At 38.6% G+C, this 27,907-nt stretch overlaps 1 protein-coding gene across 5 annotated transcripts; it reads right to left on the reverse strand.

Annotated features, from left to right (window-relative positions):
• Nucleotides 1-27,906, reverse strand: otud7b (OTU deubiquitinase 7B). 5 transcript variants are annotated; one of them, XM_026283286.1, is made up of 13 exons: nt 27,682-27,906; nt 27,075-27,159; nt 10,961-11,141; nt 10,315-10,485; nt 9,821-10,048; nt 9,324-9,425; nt 8,868-8,995; nt 8,177-8,283; nt 7,948-8,075; nt 7,532-7,681; nt 7,104-7,218; nt 5,651-5,735; nt 1-5,112 (listed from the first exon to the last, which is right to left on the reverse strand). In XM_026283286.1, the coding sequence occupies exons 3-13, from the start codon at nt 11,043-11,045 to the stop codon at nt 3,661-3,663; spliced, it is 2,751 nt and encodes a 916-aa protein (XP_026139071.1). In that variant the 5' UTR covers nt 11,046-11,141; nt 27,075-27,159; nt 27,682-27,906; the 3' UTR covers nt 1-3,660. The 5 variants fall into 5 exon arrangements, with proteins under 5 accessions (XP_026139071.1, XP_026139074.1, XP_026139072.1 ...); XM_026283289.1 differs by lacking the exon at nt 27,075-27,159 and having other exon boundaries at nt 5,657-5,735; nt 9,821-10,045; XM_026283287.1 differs by lacking the exon at nt 27,075-27,159 and having other exon boundaries at nt 9,821-10,045.
• Between the last annotated feature and the right edge of the window lies 1 nt (nt 27,907).

Consider the following 27,907-nt stretch of genomic DNA (forward strand, 5'->3'; position numbering starts at 1 on the left):
ACTAACATAAAAATCAGATGTTCTTTCCACCTAGATTGCACTGTCACACAGCCTGGGGTCACCTCTCAAACAGAGAGAAAGGTAAAACGGCTGAAAACAAACACAAATTGCCCAATTAGCCAGAAGTAATGCACAAATATGATTAGATAAATTGCATCTGTCAGTTCTGTACATGCAACAGTTTCAGTCTCATGCAAATTGGAGAATGCTGATGACTGTAGCTCTGTCACATCCATGAAAACATACCATATAAAAATAGTAAACTACATCATAAAACAAAGCCCACTGTATTAAATAAGAGAATTTAGTGTGTGAAAACTGATGGTGGTGGACGCCACCACCATCGTTAAAAAATGTACTCAAAATTCGATTAAGTATCATAATTCGTTTTAAAATACAAATCAAAATTAGGAATCTTCAGGAGGCCTGTCTGTTTGACAACTAGCCACGTAAGAAAGAACATCTTAGTTTCAGAACTAAACATCCCAAACTATTTGAAAAATCTTACTACAAATATATATTTTCAAATCATACTTTGTCAGATCACTGATGGAGAAATGAGTTTGTTCACAAGAAACGCTCTGATTTAAGAGGCTTCTCTTGTCAGTCATTGCCGTACGCTCCAGAATACTGACTCCACCATCAATCAGGGTACGGTCCAACAGCATACATTCGTATCTTTAAAAAACACTGTAAAACTGCGTTTGATTTACAAAAATAACTTCAACGTATTTATACAACAGTTTTATTTCATAATACAAAAATGTTTGCACTCTTCTTGAAGTCCAACGCTCGGGGTGGCTGAAGGAGCTATCCAATCGTTAAATAACTGGATCCGTTAAACGCAAGCAATAAGTACACTGGAAGGAGAACAAATTCCTATGGAGAGTAGTTATCATTTTACTGACAATTTCCTCTTGTTTGTGCCTTGAGGCTGCAATAGGTTTGCCAAAGCACAATTCACCAAACGCGCACACACAAACTCACACGCTGAATTTCTTTTTGCAGTGTGGAAATCTGGGTAAATGGTGTATGCCTTACATAAGACTGATTTTTTTTTTTTATCAATTGCAATTTAAATCCAAAAGCAGTAGCAGCAGCAGCATACTCCTTGTCCCGTATTTACACTATGAAAACGTGAGCCATCAGTCACAGAGTCACTAGGGATGCACTGATTTAGACAAAGGTGATAGCCAAAATGTAACCTGAACAAGTGTGCCATCTATTGGTCATAAGAGGGACTAACATGTCAAATATATCATGCTGTCTTTGGGTGAAAAACTAAACTAACAAACCTTCAGGCTTTTATACTGTATGCTGTAAATCTTCACTCTGTCTGAGATAATAGACAATTTAGTGTTTTGAAATGTAAGTTAATCTATATTGAGAATTTAAAGCTTCAAATGCATGGGAGATACCAGATGAAGAGAAGTATGTTAAAATTTTGTTAGGATACTAACATAGCATATATTTAATTGTGCAAATCAGTAATGCAAATGTGGGAACATTGTGGAATTGAGCGGACACAGTTATACAATTATTTGCACACGACTGATTACATCTGCATTGAGTGTTTGAAAAGCGGAAGGGAGTTTGCTGCAACTACAACACCAACTCTACATCTACCATCAGTGCAGCACACTAACACTTACCCACATCAAACAAACATGATCACAGCAGCAACATCCTCTTACAGTACTATAGAGCCCATTTCACATGAGCAAAGACAAGGTAAAGGGTTATCCAGCCCAAAATGAAGTACCTGTCATCATCATTTCATTAACCCTCATGTCGTTCTGAACCTGTATGACTTACTTTCTGCTGTGTCCAGCAGAGCGTCCAGATTGCTCTTCTCTGTATAATGAAAATGAATGGGGACATGTGCTCCAAGTCAAAATGCAGTAACTAAATATTTTAACAGAGCAAAATTAATAGCAAGTAAATGACATGTAACAGGCTGGTTTGACTCAGATTCAGAGTGCATGTGTGCTATATTAGCAGTTTTGCCCTCCAACGTAGCTAGCAAAATTAATTTGCACATCCACATTGGCTTGTTGTGCTCCGTTAAGACACAAAAAACCAAATGGCGTTTGTCATCACTGGCGTCAGATTTGTCAGTAGGCGAGATGGAGCGGAAGACTTTCTGTGAGTAATGACTTCTGCTCCATTACTCACATTAAGTGATTGGTCCACATTTACTTCCAATGTACGGAAAAGAACAATCTACTTTTGTATTTGCCAATCGTACAGGTTTGGAACGGCATGTAAGACTGAATTAGTAACAGTATTTTATGTTTTGTCTGAATTGTACAACTGGCAGGCTTTATCGGAGGCTTTTATGTCTGTTAAACGTGTAATAGGATTTGATCTCGATGCACCATTCATAGTGTAGCTGAGATACAGAGAGATCTGCTAGCATCCCTCTGAGTCCATAAATATCGTCAACAATCAGCACTGCGAATTCAAAACCAAACAGAAGTAGATTCAGTTCAACGATCCCCCTGAACTAAGACTGAAAAGGCAACTAGGAAACAAGTGAGCTTGCACACAACAGTGGCACCTACAGCCGAACCCTGACATCCGCAGTCAACGCAAGTGGAACTGCAAGTTCTCCCTCCAGAACAAAGCGAAATTCCAGACTAGAAGCCCGGCATCATAACAGTCTATTCATTGTCACGTCTGAAACCCACGCGCACAACCTCTGGACATTAGAAAAGTGCTTGATTTGGTGCAGTGACTACTCTGGGGGCGATTGATCAATAACATTTAAGCCGGTAACATCTGAAGGGGTCAGAAATGGTTTCAACATCAGCCCCCTTTGACCCGCGAGTACCTAGAACTCATTAACATAACTCTTCTGCATGATGTACCATTTCTAAAAAATGACATCCCATTTCCTTTCTTTTTTGCACTAATTTTAAACGTCTTGCACTTTTAAATGTTGTAGAAACACTTAGTAGAACATAAACGACTGATTTTTTTATGTGGACATGTGAATACCCAAAGCGAAACCTTTGCCTATGAAAGTTTAGTTCCATAAGTTGAACATCTTAGACACGAGAAAGCACATTTTTAGCTAATTCAAGCCAGTCGGTATGGCTTCCAAAGAGGTGCAAGTTAAATTATTGTAGTGTTGGGCCAATGCAGATAACACTCATTTGAAGTTAACAGTGTGTTTTTTGCCTTGCAATCGCAATATGGCAAGTCTTACTTTGACTGCAGATGAAATCCTACATGTCTATTATTATGTATACAAACTCATATAAATACGTATACGTATTTTCTGGTTGTGCTTAACGTGTATTTTGGGGTACACAGCGTGTTCATGTGATGCAATTTAGCACATTGTGCTCCAATGTCAATTGCCTGTGCTCTACATTCTCGACACTAGGAGGAGACAAGGAGAAAGGAAAGAGGATGACCACGTCAAGCAAATGTGGGCGGAGCTTAAAGCTTCTGCCTATGAGCCACAGCAAATGTAACAACAGCAGTCCTATTCTCACAATGGCCATTCATTGTGGGCGCAGAGTCTCAGTAACCTGGTTCAGAAAGGCCGAACTTGTGTCTTAAAGCAAGTTCCACACAAACAGGATATGTTGTGGCTCACACGGTGGGTTCTAATGAATCCTATAGGAGAGAAACCTGACAGAGATTGTCCAATCAAAACCTATGGATAGCCGTCTCTGTTTCCCGTCTCTTCAGCTCCTCTCTGTAGCAGTACGAGCAGTAATTGCCCGTCTCGGGGTGGCCGTAGTAATTACACGTAGGCGTTCGGCATTTGCTGGACTGCAGGTTGGCGAGACCACCCGCACTGCCTAAAGAGTAATGCCTCATAGGCATCGGCCCATTGCGGCTGTCCAAAGTCAAATGTGAGTCCCGCAAGCCATTCGTGTAACCTCCAGCAGGTTCGGTTGGGTAATCAATTGGGTCATGATCTTGGGGAAAAGACATCAGGCAGGGGCTGATGATACGGGATGGACTTCCCAAGCTGGTGGAGGGAGGGTGGTACTGGGTATGGGGCGGGCCCTGTGCTAGGGGGCAGTGTCGGGGCAAGGTAGCATAGGATGGTAGGCCTGGGTAAGAAGACGGCGAACCTCCTGCCAGCTGCCGTCTTGTATCCAAATAACCATGCATATGGAGATGCTGTGTGAGTGGGGAAGGAGAGTGGTCAATAAAGGTGGCCCTAGGAATTGGGACCACGCCAGAGTACATCACCGGACTGAAAGACGACGACTTCAATGCGTTAAAAGTAGGAGGCGAGTTATCAGTGACTTCCTCTTTGCTTTCAAAACTTCTGTAACTTAGCTCAGGCCCGTCCTTTTTTAGTTGGGACCCAGCAGTTGTTGCGAGACCTCCAGCCGTTTTCCGCTCGGCTTCCCTTCTCTGTTCCTGTTCGGCATGGAAGCGCTCCTCGGCATCAAGCAGGTAGCGTTGTATCATTTCCTCCTGAAACGGCTGCCGGTTGCTTGTAGTGAGTAGCGCAGCGAAGATGTACTTCCTTTCACCTTGCATAGCGGATCGGAGGACGCTGAGACTCACTTTCACATCCGAGCTGTACTTAAAAGGGTCACCTTCAGAAGAGTAGCTTCCATTTTGTCGCTCGCTGGTTGAGGAGGGTGAACCTTTCCCAGAGTCCTCAGAGCCAGTTTGAATGGAGGGAGAGCTGTCCTTGCTGCCCTTACGACCTCTCAGAGAGCCTTTCTTCTTCTCTTGACCCTCCTGTTTGGATCCACTTCCACTTGCATTCTTTCCTGTCATCAGGCCTCCCACATTCTTTTTCAGCTTACTGCCCAAGCTCTTGCCAAAGCTACCCAGTTTGTTGGCAACAGAGTCTGCACGTTTCTTGTCCTTATCCTTTTCTTTGTCTTTCTTTCCCTTCTCCTTTCCAATTGTGCCAGTTGTCCCTGCTGAACTGTTACTAGATGAGCTAGAAGAGCTGGAAGATCCATTTGTCTTGCCTGTTGTGCCACTGGTTCCAGTTGTACTGCTGTCTCCATTTCCATTAGAACTGCTGCTGACGGACTCCTTATCAGACTCTCCAGAGTCTGGCGGGGTGCGAGCATCCTCTCCTGCAGATGCTGTAGGTGACTCTGGCTGAGCCAATGGGGCCTGCTGTGAATGCAAAAACAATATATAAAAAAAAATAATAATCATTTATAATTACTTTCTTAACGTCATACCCATATCCAAATTACTTTTTTGACTTTTACATTATATATATATATATATATATATAAAAATCTATATTTTAATTGTAATAATGTCTACATTTAGCATATTCATAAAAAAAATTTTTTTAAACGTAAACAATCAGGGAAAAAGATTTAACTCATCTTCAAATAAATGTGTTTGTACAATTGATCATTTATTTTCAAATAAAAAGTAATATTACATCATAGATTTTTTTCCAGACACGTTTCTATTAAGATGAATGAAAATGAGAAGTGACCAGAAAACACTCTGCCAGTTTGGCAGTGTAATTAGAATCATCACTTATTTTAAGACTTTCACATAATGAGAGTAGCTTTAAAACATTTTATATGTACTTTTTTTGTTGTTGTTGTCAGAGCAAATTTACCCAAGGTTTCTGCCTGATAGTTTACACTAAACCAGTTAAATTATTCTTAGCATGTCAAGGCAAGAAGCTCACCTGTACCTCACAGGGTAGAGGAAGCCAGGTGACAGTCATGTAGCTATGCAGCAGATGGAGCTTGGCCTCTAGAGATAAGGTTACACTGAAACCAAACAAGAGGAAGGTCAGCGTGCTAATATTCACTCATAAATAGCACTTTAAATACCTTTAAAAAAATGAAATGCAAAACAATGAGCATGTTTCATGAAAATACAAAATAACATTTGCTAAGTTGGGAAAAGTCACAAGAAATGTGTGCTGAGGTATTTCATATAGTGACACATGTGAAAGCTGTGGGAATAAAAGGAACTACAGATGCAGCCCTGAGCTATTTGAGAACTTCTCAGTGTTCCATTCATAGAAAGCATTTAGTGATAATCTGCATTAGAGAATGAGAGTTGCTAATTTTGAGTGGTGGCCAACAGTGCACAGTCCCAGCAGGCTCCACAGGGCTTATGTCGTCATTAAGGTCAGACATTACTAAACTCTGCTGTAAATAAGTCAGAGCTGAGTTATTTTGCACCACATCGCCAAAATAACCGGAATATTTTAAAAACATTTTTCAGAACAAATTTGGTATATGCACAACACATAGCAATTACAAGAATGTTCCAGGTTTAAAACAAGCGAAAATCTATGGATGGCATTTGTGACATGCTGTTGATTACCACAAGAAATAATTCTGACTCATCCCTCAGATTGTATAAACACATGTGGAGAAATTACTCATATAATTGTAACAAGAGTATGAGCCATGCATTTTAGCTTCAAAACTCTCCAGAATGTCTCGCTTCAGACATAACATGCAAGGTTATTACTGTAAACAATTTATGCTTCTTATTCTTTTTTCAATCCGAGTCTGAATTATTGTCTGTGGTAACTGACAGAATCTCAAAAATGCTGTCAATTGAGCTTATTTATATGAATGAGCCTGGGCCTTTTTTATTCATTAAACTACTGTATTTTTCGGACTATAAGTCGCATTTATTTAGAACCAAGAACTAAGAGAAAACATTACCATCTACAGCTGCGAGAGGGCGCTCTATGTTTTCAATGTAGGCTACAGGAACACTGAGCAGCATCTTTGGCAGCATAGAGCACCCTCTCGCAGCTGGAGACGGTAATGTTTTCTCTTGGTTCATTTCTCTCGGTTCATGTCAAATTAATTTTGATCAATAAGTCGCACCTGACTATAAGTCACAGGACCAGCCAAACTATTAAAAAAAAGTGTGAATTATAGTCCGGAAAATACGGTAGGTGGCACACTTGTACAGTGGATTGCACAGCTGAAACTGACAGTGGAGCAGAGAAAGTGATGAGCGCCTCAAAAAACTAGGAAATGTTGATGTTTATATAAAGATAAAATAAAATAAATCACATTGCTAAATTGAATTCAGATTGCAAATGCATACTGAAAATAGTTTCAAACCTAGAATACTCCTTAAACAGATGAATGCAAATGAAATCCTACCTTGCCAGCATCACATTATCGTTGTCATCTTTGCCCCATTCCCAGTCTTCTCCAGGATCCACAGCAAAGTGCAAAGGCAGCATCTTATGATCTGAGTCTGTCAGAGGGATCACCACTGTGGAGGTTTTTAACCAAACAAAAGGTAACAAATGGTTAGTATCATTCTGAATTTCACTACTTCCCTACTTATTTATATCAAACTTATTTACAAACACAATACAGTATTCAAATGAACTCCATGACTACAAGTCTCAAAGGACTCTGAAGAAATAAGATGGATTAAAGTGGATAAAGACTTTCTGGAAACAATAACTTATTTCAGATTTTGTTCCGTCTTGCTTTGAAAAACTGGTTTATCAGGCAAGAACAGCACACTGCATGAACCCTAAAAAAGCAAACCGATTTGCTACATATAAACCACTCCTCACCTTGTTCTTTGGAACTGTCTTTCTGCTCCATTGAGACCAGAGCAGAGAAATGGGCCTGGTCATATGCCAGGACGAGAGGGGAGCGGTGGCACTTATTGGCTGGTACTTCTAGGGGCAGGTAAATCCCTCCAAATGGGATAGGTGCAAAAGCTAAACAACAGACAAAAATGATAAGCTTTGCTTATGGAACATGAGAGGACAAATGGAAAATGCATTATTTACAGGGGACATAGTCAACATTTGTATGCCACTGCATTTTTCCGTTACAATCACAGTCATGCTAATGTGTTCTTGGTTACAATATAACTATTAAGATTTCGATTGAGCCATTTTTACAACTTGACTTCGATATACAAGGAAGGCCTTCTTTCAATTTTTGGAAGGCCTCCAAAATTGAACATTCGGTCTTTATTTACCTTCTCCCCCAGAGTCCCGCAGCATGGTGTCAGCCACAACCACTATCGGCCTGCGGAGCACGTGAGCAAGAACGAACACATGAAACTCCTCCAGGCTCTCGTACACCGGCTCCTCCTGTGACTCGGCACTGCGGGACACAGAACACACTAACAGCATGAGTAAAACACTCCAGAAACCTCTGTTTACAGCTTTCAAAGCAGAAAATAAAATCAGATGTAATAAACACACCCGTTGCTGCCATTAGTGCTGTAGTGTATCCTGGGTTCACTGGATGCCAGTTTCAATAACTCATTCCACTCTTTCTGCCACTCTTCCTCTGTGTAAACCAGTCCCGACTACACACAAATTCAAACACACAAATATAAGGCTGAAATAAAGACCAACTTGTGCATATTTTCAAATTTTCCCCTAATATATATATAAAAGAAGCTGCATTTATTCGATCAACAATTCAGTAAAAAAACGAATATTGTGAAATATTACAATCTGTAATAAATGTAATTTATTCCTGTGATCAAAGCTGAATTGTCAGCATCATTACTCCAGTCTTCAGTGTCACATGATCCTTCAGAAATCATTCTTATATGCTGATCAGTAGCTCAAGAAACATTCCTTATTAATATCAATGGAGAAATCAATTGAGCTGCTTATTTTTGTGGAAACTGATTATTTTTCAGAATTCTTTGATGAAAAGAAAGTTCAAAACGAAACAGTTTATTTAAAATAGAAATCATTTATACCACTACAAATGCCTTAGCTGTCTTTTTTTGTTTAGTTTGTAAATAAAGTATTAATTTCTTTAAGAAAATGTAAAAGAAAAGTACACACAACACTCTTTACAATGGTAATTTATACTAAATGGATCAGCATTATCTGTTGCCATCTGTTTGTAAAACACATAATTATAAAGTGCTCTAACCTCTTTGTTCTGCATGGTTTGTTGCCATCTCCACCTTCGCTTTAAAGCCTCCCTTTCCTGCCCATGATCAATCAGTGCATAGAGAGACTTCCGCAGCATTAGGTCTCGATCATGAAAGCCCCACATACCTGCATAATAATGTTTTAAACATAATTTTTGAATTAATATCTTAGGATTACACCTGGCAGTGGTTTTAATATTGCTTTGGACATAAGTTATATTTTTACACTATAAATCTAATACAGACAAAAAGCACTTATATAGAACTCTATGAAACTTCAAAAAGAATCTGTTTTTCAATAACACATTAATTCACAGGAAGAATACATTTTTAGCTTTAAATATTCAAGCTATGTGTAAGACCAACAAACTTTTACAAACATTTAAAGTGGAATGAATATGTATAAAAACTCTGTGCTGATAGCTTACATACTAAAAGTCAGTTTGAACACTTACCCAGTGACGCAGCGTGTAACAGACAGTTCCCATCACCACTAGTAGCCAGAGGTAATAAACTTTGACAGCCGGTCCCCAAATGAGTCCACCAGTTCAACCGTCCTGTTGAAGAAGAAGAAGAAGAAAAAAAAAAAACATTTATTTCTCAAATCTCAAAAATATTTATTCACATTCATAATTAATTAAATAGTTAAATCTACAAAAGAAGACTATTTTACTATTAAAATTGTGTGCTGTGTATCTTTAAGCTTATTAGACTATCACGCTAATGACAAAACTTCTGTGTGCGTCACATGAGAAGCACAATATGGTGCCTTATGTACTGCATTTCAAATCAGTCACTTATAATGTTACATTTTAGTCAGGATGCTTATGTAGACAGTAGAGATTAAAGCAGCTAACAGAAACAAGTTAGAAATATCTGACTATAAAACTCACAATATCAAAATATTTGGTTCAGCTGTCGGAGGAGAGATTCTTGAAATTAAATAACTAACCAGCTTGCTCCAAGGCCACCATCATGGACTGCTCAATGAGGTCTCTCTCGATGAAGCCGCGGAAGTCGTCCCTGTAGACGGTGAGGTCAGGCAACTGGAAGGTGCAGAGCGGAGTGTCCAGAAGTGGCTCGTTGCTGCCGCCTGTACTGGACACGTGTGAGCGGGCCAGAGAGACGATGGTGGAGCTGGCGTGAGAGATTCCCCTCGACAGTCGCTTCTCTGTGGCTGCTGCCATGATACATGTTCAGATTACTGCGTATACTAGAGAATATAAAACTAGACACTGGTAAGCTATTATCTGGTGGACCTATTCTTATCAGTCCTGTACTACCTTCAATTCGCAAAACAAGGTGAGTCAGGTGAGAGTGGGCAAGGCTTTGAAATGACATAAGCAACTAACTGTCATGATCAGGGTAAATCATTTACAAAAATGACAAACCACATTCGAGAATTAAAGTCAGGCCGTGCAGACAGACCTTCTAGTGCTTTCGTACCTTGAACAACCTCATCTTGGCGATGCAAGAGAGGCCGCCCCATCCGGGCCATCTCTTTTTCAAAGGAAGGATACTCTCTCTCTTCAGCAAAGGTGCATGAGAGGTTCCCAGCGTGCACTTGTCTCAGCTGTTCAAAGTCACTCAGCGCAGCCGAGAGGTTCCAGTTCTTTCCTGCGAAGAAAGCCACTTTCATGAAGCATGCAAAGAAAATAAGAGTTCATAGTTCCACTGCACCTCAGCTTAGGAGTTTAAATATTAACTCGATATCGCAGCAAAGTTCAATGACACATTCCGCTGCGGTTGCTTGTGCAAATACTGGTCAGTACAGACTGTCAAGCATGCATACTGCAGAATTATACATGTTTTAACTTATTCTCTTATCACCAGTGTTGCTAGGCAACATGTGATGGGTTTGTTAAGGCTTTACGGCACACATTTATACAGATGCGTTTTTGCTCTTCTGCAGACATTTAATCATAAAGACCTTAGTCAGGGAAGATACCATATTGAACGCTACATGGCTCATGTAGTTTTGTAGAGTATGTATAATCAAGAAAAGTAACATACGTACAATATCATAATGAAAATTGCATAAATATTATTTATGTCTGTATAGGTGATGAGGAAGAGGATGGTTTTGACTCACCCTCCAGCAGGTCCCTGGCCAGTCCGGGTTCAGCTCCAGTAGAACGGACAAAGTCGGACAGGACTGCGTCCATATCCAAAGTCATGTGATCATGAATTTACAATGCAGAAGGGGGCATCAGGAGAGAGAAAAGACAGGAGAGCAATTCTCCTTCACAGCAGAAGAACTGTTTTGGCCACACCTAAAGAGCAAGAGAAGAAAACAGACAGTGAGGCCATGTTTAAGCTTTGACTCTGTGCATCATATTGGTGCACATCACCAGAGATCTGTTGACTCCAGCAGTTACATGTCTTTCCTGTGACCTCTGCTGTGGAGCCTAGCAGTACGCTTCAGTTTCCATTACAGAGAATATGCAATTCATTAGAAAGATGGCTACTATGATAGCACTGTATCAGGCACATTTTAAAGTCCCAAATTATGTTATTACAACATATGGAGGGGAAAAACACCCACCCAAACACAAAACAGGGCTCATAAAAAAGGATTAATTTTTCTGCTGACCTCCAAAGTCATAATAAAACAATTGTAATGTTGTCACATACACATAAAAGTTTGGGGTGAGCAATTTTTTTTTATAAATGAACATTTGTTCAGCAAGGAAGCATTAAATTGATCAAAAGTGGTATTAAAGACATAATGTAACAAGTTTTCAATGCTGTTTGAGCTAACCTAACCAATCAGCATAGCATTAAAATTTGTTTTAGTTCTTAACTCTTGAAGTCCTCGTGAGAATATCTTACTTGTGGATTTGAAAGTCATAATTACAAACGTGCATTCAAATGATTTTAGTTCAAACTAGTCATTTAGTCTAAATAAATGGTTGAGTTAGCAGTTTTGTTTATGTCTCTCTTTTTTATTTTATGTAAGACAGGAAACTTTTTTTGTTCAAATGCAACACAAAGAAGAGCAAGTTGTGTGTGTAATTGATGCTTTCTCTGTGTCAGCACAAGAATGATGCATAGATAATGATGGAAAATTTAGTTTTGTCACGCAAGTCTGCCGGCTCAAAAACTGGCTAAATGAGTACTATTTCCTAGTTAGCTTTATAGTGATTCCTCATCAACAGCACAACACACAAAACACACACAGACTACAGTAAATATTCACAGAAAGTACCATTCATGTGCAAGTATCTCATACACTGTAAAAAAATGTAATGAGCTAATTACTTTAAAAAATTAAGGTAACAATATTACACACAATACTTCGGAGTAGTTTTTCAGGCTTGATTTTTTTTAAATGGAATCTACCTGAATAAATCATGTGAAATTTCCTAAATTAATTAATCTATGACACAATGAATTTAATATAATTAGGAAATGTGTTCATTTATTTTAAGTTGATTCTCAAAAGTCTGTGATTTTGAGTGAGGTCTGTTTGTATTTTGTTATTTTATATATTTAAAAGACTGTATACAGCCAAACAGCTCAAATAGGAAAATACTTGAGAAATGCTGGAAAGCACTGCACTAGCAAAGCTACTGCTCATTAAACAAGGCTTAATGCCTTCGCGAAGTGGTATCCATAACCATAAGCTCTACTCTTCTGCACAGTGGTAACGATTGCACTGTGCAATGGAAACTTCAATGTACCGGTAACAGAAACTCTTACAAATGTCAAACATAACTGAACATTAAACATTAGATGCTTCCCTTCATTCAAAAACATAAAGTATCATTTAATTTCAAAATGTACTCTCCATATCCAGCCATATGCAAAGCATGCTGGGAACGAACAATCACCTCTAGAATAAAACTAATTCTAATAAGAGCTAATTCTCTTAAAATAAATAGGCAGCCTTCTTTCCTTAACTATTTTAGTTTAATCAGTTCCCCAATTCAAGCACCAAAACTGCTTTAAAAAAAATGAGGAAAACACATCTCTTGGTTTTATTATACAACACTGAATCACAATTTATTTAATTAAATCCACACATTATTTTAAATTATCACCTTAATATTTTTTTATGAAAATTACAAGACCCATGATTAATTTTTTACAGTGTAGAATACATTCACTCCAACATGACTTGAAGGCTGCATAAAATCAAATGCACATAAAAGCTCTGATCCTTTATGCCTTAAACTGCACTGCCCGAAGTATCCTGACAGAAAGTGGCGGTCAGCTGAGAAGCAAGCACAGGAAAGCACTGGAGGAGCTGAACAATGCCACTGAACTATCAGTTACTTTTTTATTAAAATATTGACTTCAAGTCTATGCCTCACTTATCATAATTAAAACTACGACATATATATCGATTTGCCTATATTATTGGCCGATATGAGCATGTCGCCGATATATTGGTATTGGTTAATATGCCGCAGATATGCCGATTATATATTTTTTTTTAACAGATTCTATAATGCAGATAAAATGATTGAAATGGTGTAATTACTTAGTTTGTCCGTTGTTTGCTACTGGCGACCTGGATGAAATGCTTTAAAGCTTAAGTCTATGGAAAACCACTGAAACTTTGAACAGCCATATCTCCATAATGATGCAGATTCGCACCAAATTCAGGGGATCCCTTCAGCTTGAGGAACCCTCTCGAATGCAATCGAGTGTACGTCTAGAGGCGCTCTTTCGAATGAGACCACCCGTGCATTCGAGAGGGCTCCTCAAGCTGAAGGAATCCTTCGAATTTGGTGGAGATCCGCCAGCGCATTCCCGAGACAGTAAGGAGGTCTCTTGTTCAGGCAGCATTCAAGTACGGTCTTATTCGACTGTAAGTGCCCTGTGAAGTGGACTTCACATGAAATTCCACCATGATTCCAGTTCCAAGGGAACGTAAACGTTACATTCAAAGGGCATTAAAGTGTGCAAGATGTGAATTTATATTGTATTTCTTTACAGAGGTCTATTATGTCACACTTCACATTTTTCTAGTAAGTTTAGTCTGTGTGCAAATCTGTGAATGAATGTTCTGATGTGAAATAAACGCTGAAGAAGTCTCCATCCACAAACAGACGTACGTTGTCTGCAGATAGAAGGCATTTCATTGCACTTTAACAAGAAATCTGAACGGTTTAAATATGTGCAGTATTTTAAACGAGCCCTCTCTAACGGACTTTAATGCCACAGTTATGTTAGAATTAGGGCTGAACGATATATTGTTATTGTATCTATATCTAGATATGAACTTTCAAGATATTAATATCGAAAAAAGCAATGATATAGACGATATAGATTTCCCCTCTCCGCGCTCGCCCTGCATACAACTCTGGCAGTCACAACAAACATAAGTTTTACGAGTGCCCTTGACTGCACCGCTAAAGCCAGCGCGCACACACTAGGGACGTGGGAACTATATTGTGAGAGGGGGGGCGGCGTTTCCATGGTGACATGTCATTGCTTGTCACGTGACACACTGCAGCAGCAACAGCGCTGAATGAATGATGATCTGCTTTTATATCATTTTTCCTTTTTTATTCAGAATATTCACAAATGTGTTAGTTATGGCATGACATATCTGATATTCCGATTGTCAAATACATGCAAGTGGAAGTATATTGTTGTTTAAACACCTTTATAATGATCGCGTTAGTTGTTGTAGTTGTTGCGTTAGGTGTTAGCTGTATGCGCGATGGGTGCCGCCGGTTGTGCTGCAGACGCAGTTCAGAGAATCGGATCTGTTGGATTTACAACCTCTATGTTTACAACACATGAATTCCCGAAATACTTCAAAGTAAGTGGCTGGTGAACTGGGAATAGAATATGTAAACACTGAAGTTACTTACACAATGTGTATCTGATATGAATAAAACGTGTCGAATTATAATGGAAAGGATTATTATTACCTCTTCCATAGACATCAGTGTGTATTTTATAAAATGTATTTTTAGTACTTATGTGAATTTATTTGTATAAACAGTATGTGGTTGAAAACACTGAAAAGTTGCGACCTCTTCGTCTGGCGCGAATGATTTCAATGTAAAGACGCGTTTACGCACGTCTGGAGGTCTCGCGGCGCAGTAGACGAGTTATGAGTTATGAAAAGACCATTGTAAGCTGAAAGCGACTGGCTTTTGTGGTGGAAATTGGCAGTAATACCCCCACCTTGCGCAGCTGTACCTGAGTGTCCCTCAGTGCGGTCGGAGCGTGTCTTCTCAACAGCTGGACATATAGTGAATAAAAAACGCTCTGCTCTGGACTCCGAAAATGTTGATCGACTTGTTTTCCTGTCCAGTGAATTTGTAATGGCCTTATTTTGCGCCTTTTTGCGCATTACAATATGCCTACCTAGTGTCGGTTACGTTCAATAAAAAAAACACATATGGCCTGTTCTCAAGTCCATATAAAGTTTCATTTTTTGAACAGTTTTTTAAAATGGATTGAATCATGATTAAAAATAATCTTGGAGATTTTTAATTCCCTAAATCATAAATGAACCCTGAAGTGATGTTTTTCTTTTGTTATGGCAGCCGTCCCCTCTGCATATATATTTTTTCGAGAATGTTGTACTCCTGTTGCTGTTTGTTATTCCTCACTAAAGTTCATGCCAATAAATAAGAAATATTGCTGACTTTTGAATACTTTATATTTGACGTGTAAATAGTTATGCTATGACAAGAACAAAGCACGATAATATCGTCCATCATCGATCTCACAGGCTGACGATATGACGATTTGAAAAAAAGACCATATCGCTCAACACTAAGCCCTACCATAGTGTCTTATTCAAGCCCTGCTGCTCAGTTAAAAGCATTTCAAATGGCTGCTGAAACAAGATTAGACAACAAAGCTGGATGACAGATCAAATTAATGTGGCAATTACATCTTCCTCAACAGGAAAATGCAAATCAACTCAAACAAAGGCGTCAGTGTAAATGCTAACTAACAGAGTCATCACATAAAGATGATGACATTCTGCAGTCAAAAGTTCCCAGGTTTAAATCTCCCCTCCCTGCTGTAATGGTACATACTGTCAGCCCTGCCGTTGCCTCCCTGTAAGCTCTGACTCAAACTTTTCAACATAATGCCCATGACTCATGATTCCTTACTGGGCCCTCTCCACCCCTACGCCCAACAAAAAGGCAGGCGGCTCACAGTGCCACTGATGGACATAAAGAGCTTTTTCAGTGAGGGAGCTGCTCTCCCTCTCGTGTTGACTTTGTTTGGCAACTATAGAAGAGCAGCTAGAGAAAAACCAACAGCAAACATCTCTATCTGATGATTTCAAGACATGTTAAGAGCTCCTGCCCAGAGCCGCTAATCAGACTAATCCACTGGGTGGGTATAAGATTAGTGACTCAAAACAGTTCCTCTCAATGTTCAAAGGAAATATGAAGAGCTAAATAAAACCTTGAACGACTCAGCAGCATATAGCTTGCTTCACACTCATCTGACATCCTTCATAACATTAGCTAGAGTGAGTCAGCATCTTCTATAATACAAACAAACACAACAGGGCAGTAGTTCTAAAGGTCTGGGACCCACGGACAAGGTCATAAGTCCATCTCTCAGCAGGACCATCCAACAAACAAAACTGTAAAAGACAGAAGTCATGCATTTCTATAAAAAAATAAAATAAATTGTGGTACACCCAAAAATTTACATTTTCTGAAAATGTACTCGCGCTCAGGCCAAAGATTTAGGGGTGTTAACAGATTTGGAGAAATTTTGCATTACATCATTTTAGGGCTGTAGCTTTCGAATATTTTAGTAATCGAGTATTCTACCAAAAATTCCATCGATTAATCAGATAAAATGTGTTTTTCCTTAATTAAAGTGCAATATTAATTATGCAAGAGAAAATAAGACTCCTGGGTCCCTTAAAATGCAACAAATAAAGCCCTATTCGGACGGGACTAGTTTTACAGGGGGTCGTTAGAGAAATCTGCGTTTCACAGACGTACTTGGTGATTTTAATCCCGTCCGAATCTGCCACGTCTGTGTTTTTCCTCACACAACCTCTGTGATAATTCCAGAGCAAATTACCTACGTTTTTCAGCAAACTCAGTGATCCTCTGAGAAAACTAATCCCGGCCGAATGCGAATGTCTGTGATTGCCGGTGATATTTTATTTCACAACGCGTTTCCTTGTGTGTTTTGGCCAACGTGAATTACCCTAGATGCTCTTACCGCGCGGATGTTTGATATATTTGCTTAGCGGCAAATAAATAGTAATAAAAAAAAATACAAATAATAAAATCAAGAGCAAGATCGCGTAAACTGTTAATACCGACTATTGTAATATCAGCATCAGGTAAGAATACTCACGTTCATTTATGTACTCAGTTACATAATGTTTTAATTACATTTAATAAAAAAAAAATGAAACAAAATGAAAACAAGTTAAACTAAAGGAACCACACATTAACATGGTTTTGCTATACTAGCCATTTAGTATTTGTGTAATAATACTAAGCCAATCATTCTGAATGAATGCAATGCACGCATACAGAGCGCGTAATCTCTGTGACGCCCAGATGCACAAATCAGACCCTCCCACCTCTGTAATAAACAGGGAGATGTTAGTCCCATCCGAATTGGTACATGAAAATCACAGACGTCAGGTGGTAAGAATCGAAACTCAAACGTAGTTTAGAAAACTAGTCCCGTCCGAATAGTGCTTAAGTTTCCTTTTCCGTTATTTTTTAAATGCATAGAATGCAATGCATATATCAAAAATAAATATTTAATTATTACCCATTGTTTCTCTGTCTGTACTTGTACGGTGAACAATGACAATAAAGTTGACAGAAGAATTAAGTGCATTTAAGTGCCATTCAGTTTGGGTTTTAAATAAAGCATTTTCTGAGATGCACATTAAACATTAAACACATAAAACATTCATTTATCTTTTAATTACTGATTTACTATTAAAAATAAAACATGGAAGAAATGTGTGACTTATTTTGACGTACCTTTACAGTTCTGTGTATGTGATGTGACCCTAATTTTACTCAAACCAAATGGTCAACTGCTCATGAAGTGACTGTCAGAGCAGTTCTGGAGATGTTGTACATGTGTTCACGTCCTTATTTAGTGAGAGGAAAGACAGTGAAATCACCGGAGTGTCACGCGAGCTTCAGTGTGTGTGATAAACGAAAGTCGTGCTTCTGCGCCATTCATTAACAGAGATACGCAGAACATGCAGTATTCATATTTAAATACACTGTTCCTGCTTAATATTAATATTAGTCCATATCGTGATTTGATTTAAGTGCAATGACATATTTTTGGTTAATTCATTAAATTTTAGGCAAATTCCGTGCCATTCCGCGCTAAACTGTAAATTCCATTTTTATGACTGGATTCCGTGATTCCCTCCGTGTTTTCTGCATTGCGGCAATCATAGGGCCCTATGTGGTTGTGGTATGCCAGCTCTATCTTGCAATGGACACACACCACAATGTTCTCTTTAGGTTTGCCCGCGCCCTCAAATCAAAAGACTGCTGACTCCTTGCAGTATTTCGGACTCAGTGCTTGTGGGTGACGTGAACGCGTTGTGTCAAATTAAAAAATCATTGCGAAAGAACCTGACGTGAGATTTAAAATAAATTAAAAGAGGCTTTGAGGCAGATGAATTTGCCTCATTCATTTTTTGTAATCGAGTTACTCGATGAATTGTTTCAGCCCTACATCATTTGCTTACCAATGGATCCTCTGCAATGAATGGGTGCCGTCAGAATGAGAGTCCAAACTGATAAAGCTGATAAAAACATCACAGTAATCCACACTACTCCAATTAACATCTTATGAAATCAAAAGCTGCATGCAATAAACAAATCCATCATTAAAATTAATGAGTCCTCTATACATAATATTGCTTTCTCTGGTGAGAAATCTTTTCGTCTGAATTAGCAGAGAAAACCGCTTATGGAAAGGGGCGTTACATTTCTGATGAGTGCTTGCAGTGTTCGGCCAATCACAATTCACTGGTTCAGCTGGAAAATCAGAGAAGACTGCACTTGTCAGAAGGAGGGACTCTGTAGAAAATAACGCATTTGAGAGGGGCGGGACATAGACCTACATTAATGTACAGTATTTGAAAAATTTTGTTTTTTTTACATTAAAGCATGTCAACATATGTATACACCAAATACACAAAATAACGATCTTTAAAAAAAAGCATGTAAAAGCAGCCTTTAATAAACTGGGTAAATTAAAAATACAGTGGTTAAATTTAGAAAAAAAATAAATATATAATTCTCTTTGTTTTAAAAATGGTTATAAAAAAAAGGAAGTCATTATTGATATTGAACAATATTATATCGTTGATAAATTTTTTTGCTATATCGCCCAGTCCTACACTCAACATCATATCTGTAGCATCATTATGGTATTCTGGTATTGCCAGAGACACCTAGGTGATGGATTGTAAACAGACAGCACCCAACAGATTTTTTTCTGCATTGGCTAGCTGGGCTTTTGTCTGTTACATAACGTGCATTGCTGCCAACACGTGGGTGCTTTAAGATAGCAGGATCACTGAAACAAGAGACACACAAGCAGAGGTCAACACGGTTGTGTTTGCTCTGTGCACTGAACTCTAGCCCTCTAACCTATATGACTGATGACTGCGATTGTGTTTAGGTTAAACTAATAACAGAGATTTGCATCAGTTTATGGAAATAACACATTCACTTGCAACCATTGCACCCCTATAAAGATAAAGAGAATTTATACTTCCATAAAGATGACCCTGGGTCAGTGTTAGAGAGTTCTGGGCCATTTGAAGAAACTGTCACTCAGGTTAGTGCTGTGTTGTCAAACATGTTTTAATGACCATGTGCATATGTTTATACATTTGGAGATACACACACACACACACACACACACACACACACACACACACACACATTCATACTAGGAATCGCACGATTCACTGAAAAAAAAAGGAACTGTTCGGTTCACCACACATGATTTGGTACGCGCTGGGACCATGGTTCAATTTAAATCTGACAAAGCATCTGTAATATGGTTTGCCATAAATAACATGTAAAACAAACAGGGTTAAGCTAACATATTTTTCTGTTGATGGTTGTGCATTCTGACTTCCCAGACATTACAACAACAGCGATTGAAAAAAAAAAAAACTTGGACAATCCATTCACTCTTGTTCAATGCAAATGCGGCATGCAGGAATATGAGCAGTCATTTATTTCCGTCACCACCCGTGCTGATAGCGCCCGCTCACAAATGAGACCCGAATAGCACACGTTAATATGCGTTTAAACTAAACTCATTTAAGCTTTGCCAGTTTAAACATCTAAGAGACAAAGGACGCAAGCTTGCATGCGGTGAGAAGATTTGTGCGTACACTCACCGGTGAGAAGATTTGTGCGTACACTCACCCGAAGCACGCAAAAAGTGACAGTCTTTATATAAATCGAACAGCAACAACAAAGAAACCACTCACTGCCCTTGATTAAAAAGCTTTTGAAACTTTAATAAAAAATTATCTTTAATTTTTACAGTCCAATAAGCAGTGATGTTTTAAATAGGATAACTTAATTAAATTTCTGTATAAAACTAATGCTAGACGTACCTAAAAAAATAAATAAACAGAAACTCACTGTTTATTTTTTGTATCTTTACTCTAATGTATTTATTTGTGCTGTTGCTTGTAGTTGGACAGAATATTCTTATTTTTGTATTTTTATTAGAAAGTATAGTTTTTCCATAAACATAGCACATACCGAACTGTACCGAAACCGTGATTCTAAAACCGTGAAACAAACCGAACCTTGAAAAAGTTGAACTGTGTCACCCCTAGCATACACACACACACACACACACAAACACACGTAAAGCAATAACGTCATTGTTTTTTAGCCTTCATGGACCTGATAATAGCCTGAAATACTGACCAGGACAGCGGAAAAAAATCCCCAGTTGAGTTCAGATGCATGCAACAAGACTTGACATGCTTCTCCTGATTTGCTTGTCAGATCTCCTCAATATATCTTATGACAAGCATGGTAATATAAATATGACAATGGAGCACTGCTCGCATCTTAAATGTGAGTTTGAGTTAACAAAGTTTACTCTATGGCAACAATCTGCTTCTCCATGGTAGCTGATATCTGATTCAAAAACTGCTCATAGTACATTTGACTTCTTTTATCCCCAAAAGTAAGCTGACAAAAATACATGAGCGAGTTAGAAATTAGAATAATAGCTGCAGGTGCAATGACAGATAACACAAGTTAATAACACAAGAGTCAGTAACTAAAGAGGTTTGTTTGAATATGTTATAGACGTTGTTTCTTTTCAGGTGGTGTCTGCTCATGCAGACCAAATGACTAATAATGAACTCACTAGTGACAAACACCAGCATACATGAGCAAGATAAAACACTAACCAGCCATCTGCTGCTCATAATCCAAATTAGTAAAATAAAAATCTAAATTAAGGTGGCCAGACAATCATGATCTGAATATAAATGCAATACTGGGACTAGAAAGTCTGAGCTGAAATAATTTCTGAGGTTTGGAGCAGACCTCCTCGACAGATGTATCAGAAGTCACTGATGAAGGGTTATGGGATGAATGATCCCCGTGGTTTTAGAGCTGCATTAATGAGCCCAACTGGTATCAAGCAACCACCACTGCTGAGATTGAAAGCAGGAGAGGCTGCTTGTCAATCACAACTTGACTCATGCTTGTCACGCTCACACCATGTCCTGACCAGGTGCGACACGACCATTTGAGTGTCAAGTAATTTTTCTCACTGAATGCTGAGAGAAGCAACAAAATCACAGCCAACGGGAACATATTTGAAGTTTAAAGATTCTGCTCCATTAGCAAAATTGGAAAAAAATAATAATAATAAAAAAAAATAAAACAAATACATAAAAAAAACACATCCATGGCCCAAATAAAATGAAGTTTTCTTGCTAATAAAATGCACATTCTTGTGCATACAAATTACAGCAGTGCATTAAGTATAATTTCATGAGCAAAGTGAATTATTGTCCATGCATAAATCAAACAAAGTCCAAAGAAGTCTTGTAAGATCTGATGAGCCAAGCAAACTTGTTTCTGGTGTAATCCATTTGGACATGAGATGTGTAGTATTATTATGTAACATCACTGCTAGGGCTCTGTCATGTGGCAAAGAGGAGATAGAACCAGTTTGCTCTCAAAACCCAACTTGCACTCTCTCACTAATGCACCAAAACAGACCATTCAAAGATTAGACACTGAGGCCTGAAATCAAAGGCCGTCTCATGGGGCTGGGTGGGGATGTCTACACTCTTGGGAAATTCAAGGACTTCATCACAGATATATGCTCTTTAGCATCCTGTCCAGCCCCTCATTAAAAAGTAATTAGTGCAAAGCAAACCAATTGTTCAGCCAGAGCATGGAGTAACTGTTAATTTGTCCATTTGCAGTTAAGAAAATGTGCTAAACCGTCCAGATGCAGTCCTCTGTGACTCCTAATCAATATTTTCAAACTAGTGGTCACCAAGGCAGATATTTCAGCCAATATTTGGCATATTTTTTTTAAATATCGACATAAGACGATAAGTATTTTTGCTTGGCTGATGTGTTAGAGGCAGGACATTTTATTATGGTGGTGCTGAGAGCGGCACACTGTGCTCACATTCTATTAATAATAGGAAAAAGGAATCCATCTAATAAATTAATGGCAAAACGTTGATGACTAAACTTTTCTAATGTCAATTCTAATATTGGGAAATGGGTCAAAAGTCTGATGAGAGAGACGTCTTGCAAATGTAAATGTAACAAATATCTTTGGAGCACTCTGTGTGACTAGAGCTTCCAACTCGTGTTCACGCTCTTATCAGCAAAGCGCCAGGTTTAGAAAAGCCTGTTCTTGACTACTAAAAATAGCCATATATAATCATAGTCCAAAAAAAGCAACACAAAGTACAAAGTAAAGTCTGCAAAACAGACAGCAGTGAGAGAGGAATCAGGAGGGCAAGAAATCTGGAAAACCCCACGCTATGAATACCATGGAACACAATGAACTTTATTGATATGACGGAGAAGTTTTTTTTTTTTTTACAGCGAGACGAGCTTGCAGTAAATTATGCAATACTTTATTTCAGCTACAGTCCACTCTACCAAAGAATAAAGATAAAAGAATGATGTCACAGTCAACTTGTTTTTTTCTCTGAAAGGGTCACTGAGTTCAGGACAGGCACTGGAAACAGTGTGCATATACACTGTACGTTAGTAACAAATGCTGAGTTAGAAAATCTACAGAGTGCAGTGCCTTTTAAATAGCTTAAAGAAATTGTTTGGAAAATAGTTAAGAGTTTGCTAAAGTCTACTTACATCTAACAATACAAATTCTAAAAGATACGCCTATCAGCAAAGCCAAACAATATCTGCCTCAACAGATTCTTTCTTAGGAGTGCAGTACTCAATTTACTGCATTAAAACACATTCTTCCACAGACTCTAATAAAATAAAAAAAAATCAGTAAAGAAAAGGCAGAAAAAAAATCCACTGAGCCAGCCATCTTGGTAGCACAATGGCAATTCTGCTTCATTGCTACAACTACTGCTGAGCTGCAAAAAATAAGAGATAAAAATGCAAGATAACGACAGTTATGTTTTCATTGACCCTGGCAAACAATCCTACAAAGTTTTCACATTGCAGGGGAGTTTGCCAACCCAAACTAAACAAAGCTTAGGTCATACAACAAAGTCATACTGTACTGTGTACATGGTTTGGGTTTCCCCTCTCTCATCCACATCTGACTGTGTAACATTTATGTATTTTAATTTAACAAACACGCCTTAGAAAACCAGACATCTGAGCAGCAATAGTCTGAAGCGCATGATCACGTTTGGAATCTTCTGTCATTTGAAAAATGTGCAATGCTCACTGTGCCATAGTAAACTAGCTGCAGCTCCTACAAATACTATTGTTGCTTAAATGATTAATGAGTTGTTGCATTTACTCTAATGCTGTTATGCAATCCGTATTAATGTGGCCGGGTGTGGTTTGGGTTTTGATTCACACATCATTTTTAAAAGGCACATGTATTTAATGAGATTTTATCTAACGTTGCTGCTTCCTTTCATCAAGCAAAAGCAGTCTACCATGACCTTAAGTAAACTCAAAGAAACATATCTGGGCAAAACATTTAAGCAAGTCATGCTTAACTGCTTTGTTGTTCAAATAAGACACTTCAAACAAACCAATTCAAGGAGTGACTTTTCACCAGGGTAAACAGAAAAGTAATATTTCTTCCATAGCAAACTAATGTATTATCAAGAAGGACATTTGGACCACACAACAAACTATAGGCAGCTCAACATAAATTATCCACAGCCTAAGGCAGCTACTCCTCATGTGAATCCCCACGTGCTGCAAACTCGACAGCCAGGCATCTTTACGTCAATAATCCCTGTGATGTCATCCCAGGCGAAAGACTCCTCTTCGGCTTCTCTGTGATAGGATTACAGCTGCTCTGGATCGAGACTGATGTTCAGGGCATGAGGAAAGAGCCATGTGATCAACACACTTTCACATCAGGCACTGGGCCCAGTGACAGTCAGTGCTGGTGGCTTGGGTAAACTGACGGTTACATGGCGGATATTGTTTATTTGACTCACTGGCCACTGTTTAGGACTAGCGGTTCTGCTTTTGTTGCACAGTATAATCTGCGGTGCTCTGAAGAATAGCGGTTTGTTAAGGAACACTGTAAAGTTGACGCATAGGTCTGGGGCAGCGGGGTATGCTGCTAGCGGGACTCTCCAGAGTAATGAATCAAACCGTGGGCACTGGCTGTCATCACATGGCCTTTTGGAGAAACCAAAAGAAAAGTTATTTCCTAGGAAGCTCCGTGTTGTAGAAGAAACAACCTGCATTTTAAAGCTACATCTTAACATCTAGCCGTTAGAGACAATGCTCTTTGACTAGACATAATATGAGCAGTTAGTCACTTTTATTCAGGGTCAATTCACCTGGAGCAAACTGCTCGATCTAGTGCTTCGTTTAAGGACACAATGCTGATGGTGCATGTTGGCTCATATCAAATGGAAACATATTGTTCCTTTATATATAAAGAAGCAAGAAGTCTACAGCTGAGGGTCTCATATCAATTTAATATTGTAACATGTTTATCAGGGCAGATGATTGTTGTGGTAGCATTTTGGCTCAGTCCTAACACTGTAAGTGATATGAAGTCTCTGCCCCAACTGGTCTCATTGACCAGCTGTTCACAGGCCCACTGGTGAGGGGACACCTCTTAAATTTTCATAATTAACAAGTAGCACCTGCATGTTCTTACCTGACACCAAGCTCACAATTAGCTCTCAAAAATAAATAAACAAAACAAGGAATTACACATTAACAGACTGATGTGAAGCTCTGAATATAAGCATTGGTTTTCAGGTGTCTGAAACACATCAAATATTCTTACATGCCACGTTTGGTCAATTATGCACAATGCCTGTACACTATTTTTAAACTACTTTTCATTCATTACTGTTAGCATGTAAGAATGAAAAGGAAAACAAAGCCAAAACTACTTAAAAGTCCCAGACAGGATATGTCCAGGAAAAAAAGGATGCATGGTTACCTTACAGGTATCACTATTACTATTAAATAGTGATGATCATGTAGTCATGCACACTGCTGAAAACTGGACCAACTTCTCTAAACTATTTTACCAATCAAGTTAAGTTGCCAAAAAACATTAATAACATCATGTAGAGTAAGAAATGAGGGAGCAGGGACCTACAAAGCACAGTCCACTCTTGTTCTTTAGTTCCAGGTGTGCTGGAAATAGAGTATGACTCAGAGGAAAAAAAACCTCTAAGATCATGTAACTTTCAACCTGTTTACTGCAAACTGTAAAACAACACACTTTTCTGGGTATTACACAAGGTCTTTGTGCTTCTGAGTAAACTACAGAATGAAAAGAACATTAGTCTGAATTAAGGTTGGGCTGATAAATGATGCCATCACGATGTTGCACCAACATCGTACTCTGAACAAAAGTGAATGCCCATGTTCATTTGTCAACTATGCAGGAATAAAAACAAATAAAAATTCATAATGAGGCTGATATGTTGGTCTGTGTTTAAACTAGGATTACTTTCAAGGTCCACAAAAAAAAGAAAAGAAAAGAAGCCCAAATGATCTAAAACCCTAAAACGTTGTTTGCATGTCCTACTTTCATGTTTAGGGGTGGCTGCCTTCACTAAACAACAAGCTGACAAAAGAGCTTGTAAATACAGAGCTGAATAATTCAAGGCTGAGTGTAACCGTACCCACACATTGTAGGGATTCAAACCATGGCAGCAAGAGCCCAAAGCTTTCATTTTAAGCGGGGTTTGATAATTAGCGCCCCACACTCTGAGAACTCTGTCAAACTCCACCAGAAGAAAAGCAAAAAGGACAGTTGTGAAAAATTTTTTTGATTATTAACATATATTCCTTACAATTTCAAATTCAGAATTGGGTCACTGAAAAGCACTGCCATTCAACAGAATCTGAAATTGGCACAATCACAAAACAAAACATTTCACCTGTCCTTGGCTGGTTGCTGTATTATACAGTTAAAGATGCGATCAGTAAGACTTTGTTTGCGTTTAGCAAACTCTTATTATTTTATTAATTTTAACAACTGAAGTCCCACTGTTTATTCTCAACCTGTGTAAAACTGCTAATTGACAGATTTTATCAATAGCGCAACACATGATGTCGATATGGCAGTGCCCATACAAAGGCAATCAGTTCCACGTTGAATAAAATATAATTTTTTAGATGACTCAAGTGGTTGGCTGCCATTTACTTCTACATGAGTAAAACTTTTTAATTGTAAAAAATTACTGAGTGCTAAATATTAAATATTGCTACGTGTGTGTGTCAACATTATACATCTTGAATATTAATATTTATTGGTAAAAATTATTGAGTGCCCCTTAAACCTATATATGTATATTATAATCTTCTTCTGATTGAATGCATTTGCTATTCACAAGATCTTTAGTTGAATTGGCATATGAAGATAACGGAGGATATAGATCAGGTAATCATATAACACAATGGATATAATATGCACAATGAAACAGTATGAGATACACTGCACACAACATGATAAGCTACAGTAACGTTACATACAACAAATGGCAAACAAATGAGACACACATATAACGTTACCTATATATGACAACCAAATACCTGTGAAGTACGACGGGTCAGTGGGCTGAAAGGAGTGTCCACAACCATAGGCAGCCAGATGGTAGCTTCAAAAGTGTTCATTAATCTATAACACATTTTCACTTCTTACTAATTTAAAGCTTTGAAGCCCAACAATTTGTCCTTCTTGACCAGTTAGTTAGCAGCTCGGCTAGCGGACAGTGATTGACTCTCAAAGTTGCTGGGACACTATTATTGCTTTAGCCCACAAACTGAGGATCAAGTCTTGTTATATACAATTGAGAGCATTTATTAAGTCTTGTAATGAACTTTTATAGTCTATGACGGTTAACGTTAGTTAATTTAGTTTCGGCAGTTAAAGAAGGGTCAACCATACGCTCACCGTCCCTCTCAGAGTGTGTCCAGCCTAAAACATGACCTAACGGCCAACTTTCTCTTATTAACGTTCTACTTTCGCACAGTTTTTTCACATAAAGCATTTAATTTGGCGTCAAACTGTGGATAAAGCGGAAATAACGGACACTTTAGTTTTATCACCGACACTCGGCCGCTGAAGAATTCCGTTACAAAACGCTCGTGAGGGGTTTTCAGGCTCGCGCAGCTAAAGCTAATGTATTTGCGCGCTTACCTCGAGCGGCCTCACGGAATTTCTCTCTCATTTCCATCCACTCTGTCTTTCGTTCGCAGAAATTCACTTCCTCCGGGGGTAATGTGCTATTCAGGTTTGTGTGAACGTCAAAAATACGCCCTGCTTCTTGCCTTGAAAAGACTTGACGACTAAGTACATTCTTACTCCCACAACAACAACAATGTCAACCGAGGCGCTACAAATCCGCCCATCTAAGGAAACTCAA

This window comes from Carassius auratus, chromosome 16 (genome assembly GCF_003368295.1).
Source record: "Carassius auratus strain Wakin chromosome 16, ASM336829v1, whole genome shotgun sequence".
NCBI classification, from domain to species: Eukaryota; Metazoa; Chordata; class Actinopteri; order Cypriniformes; family Cyprinidae; genus Carassius; species Carassius auratus.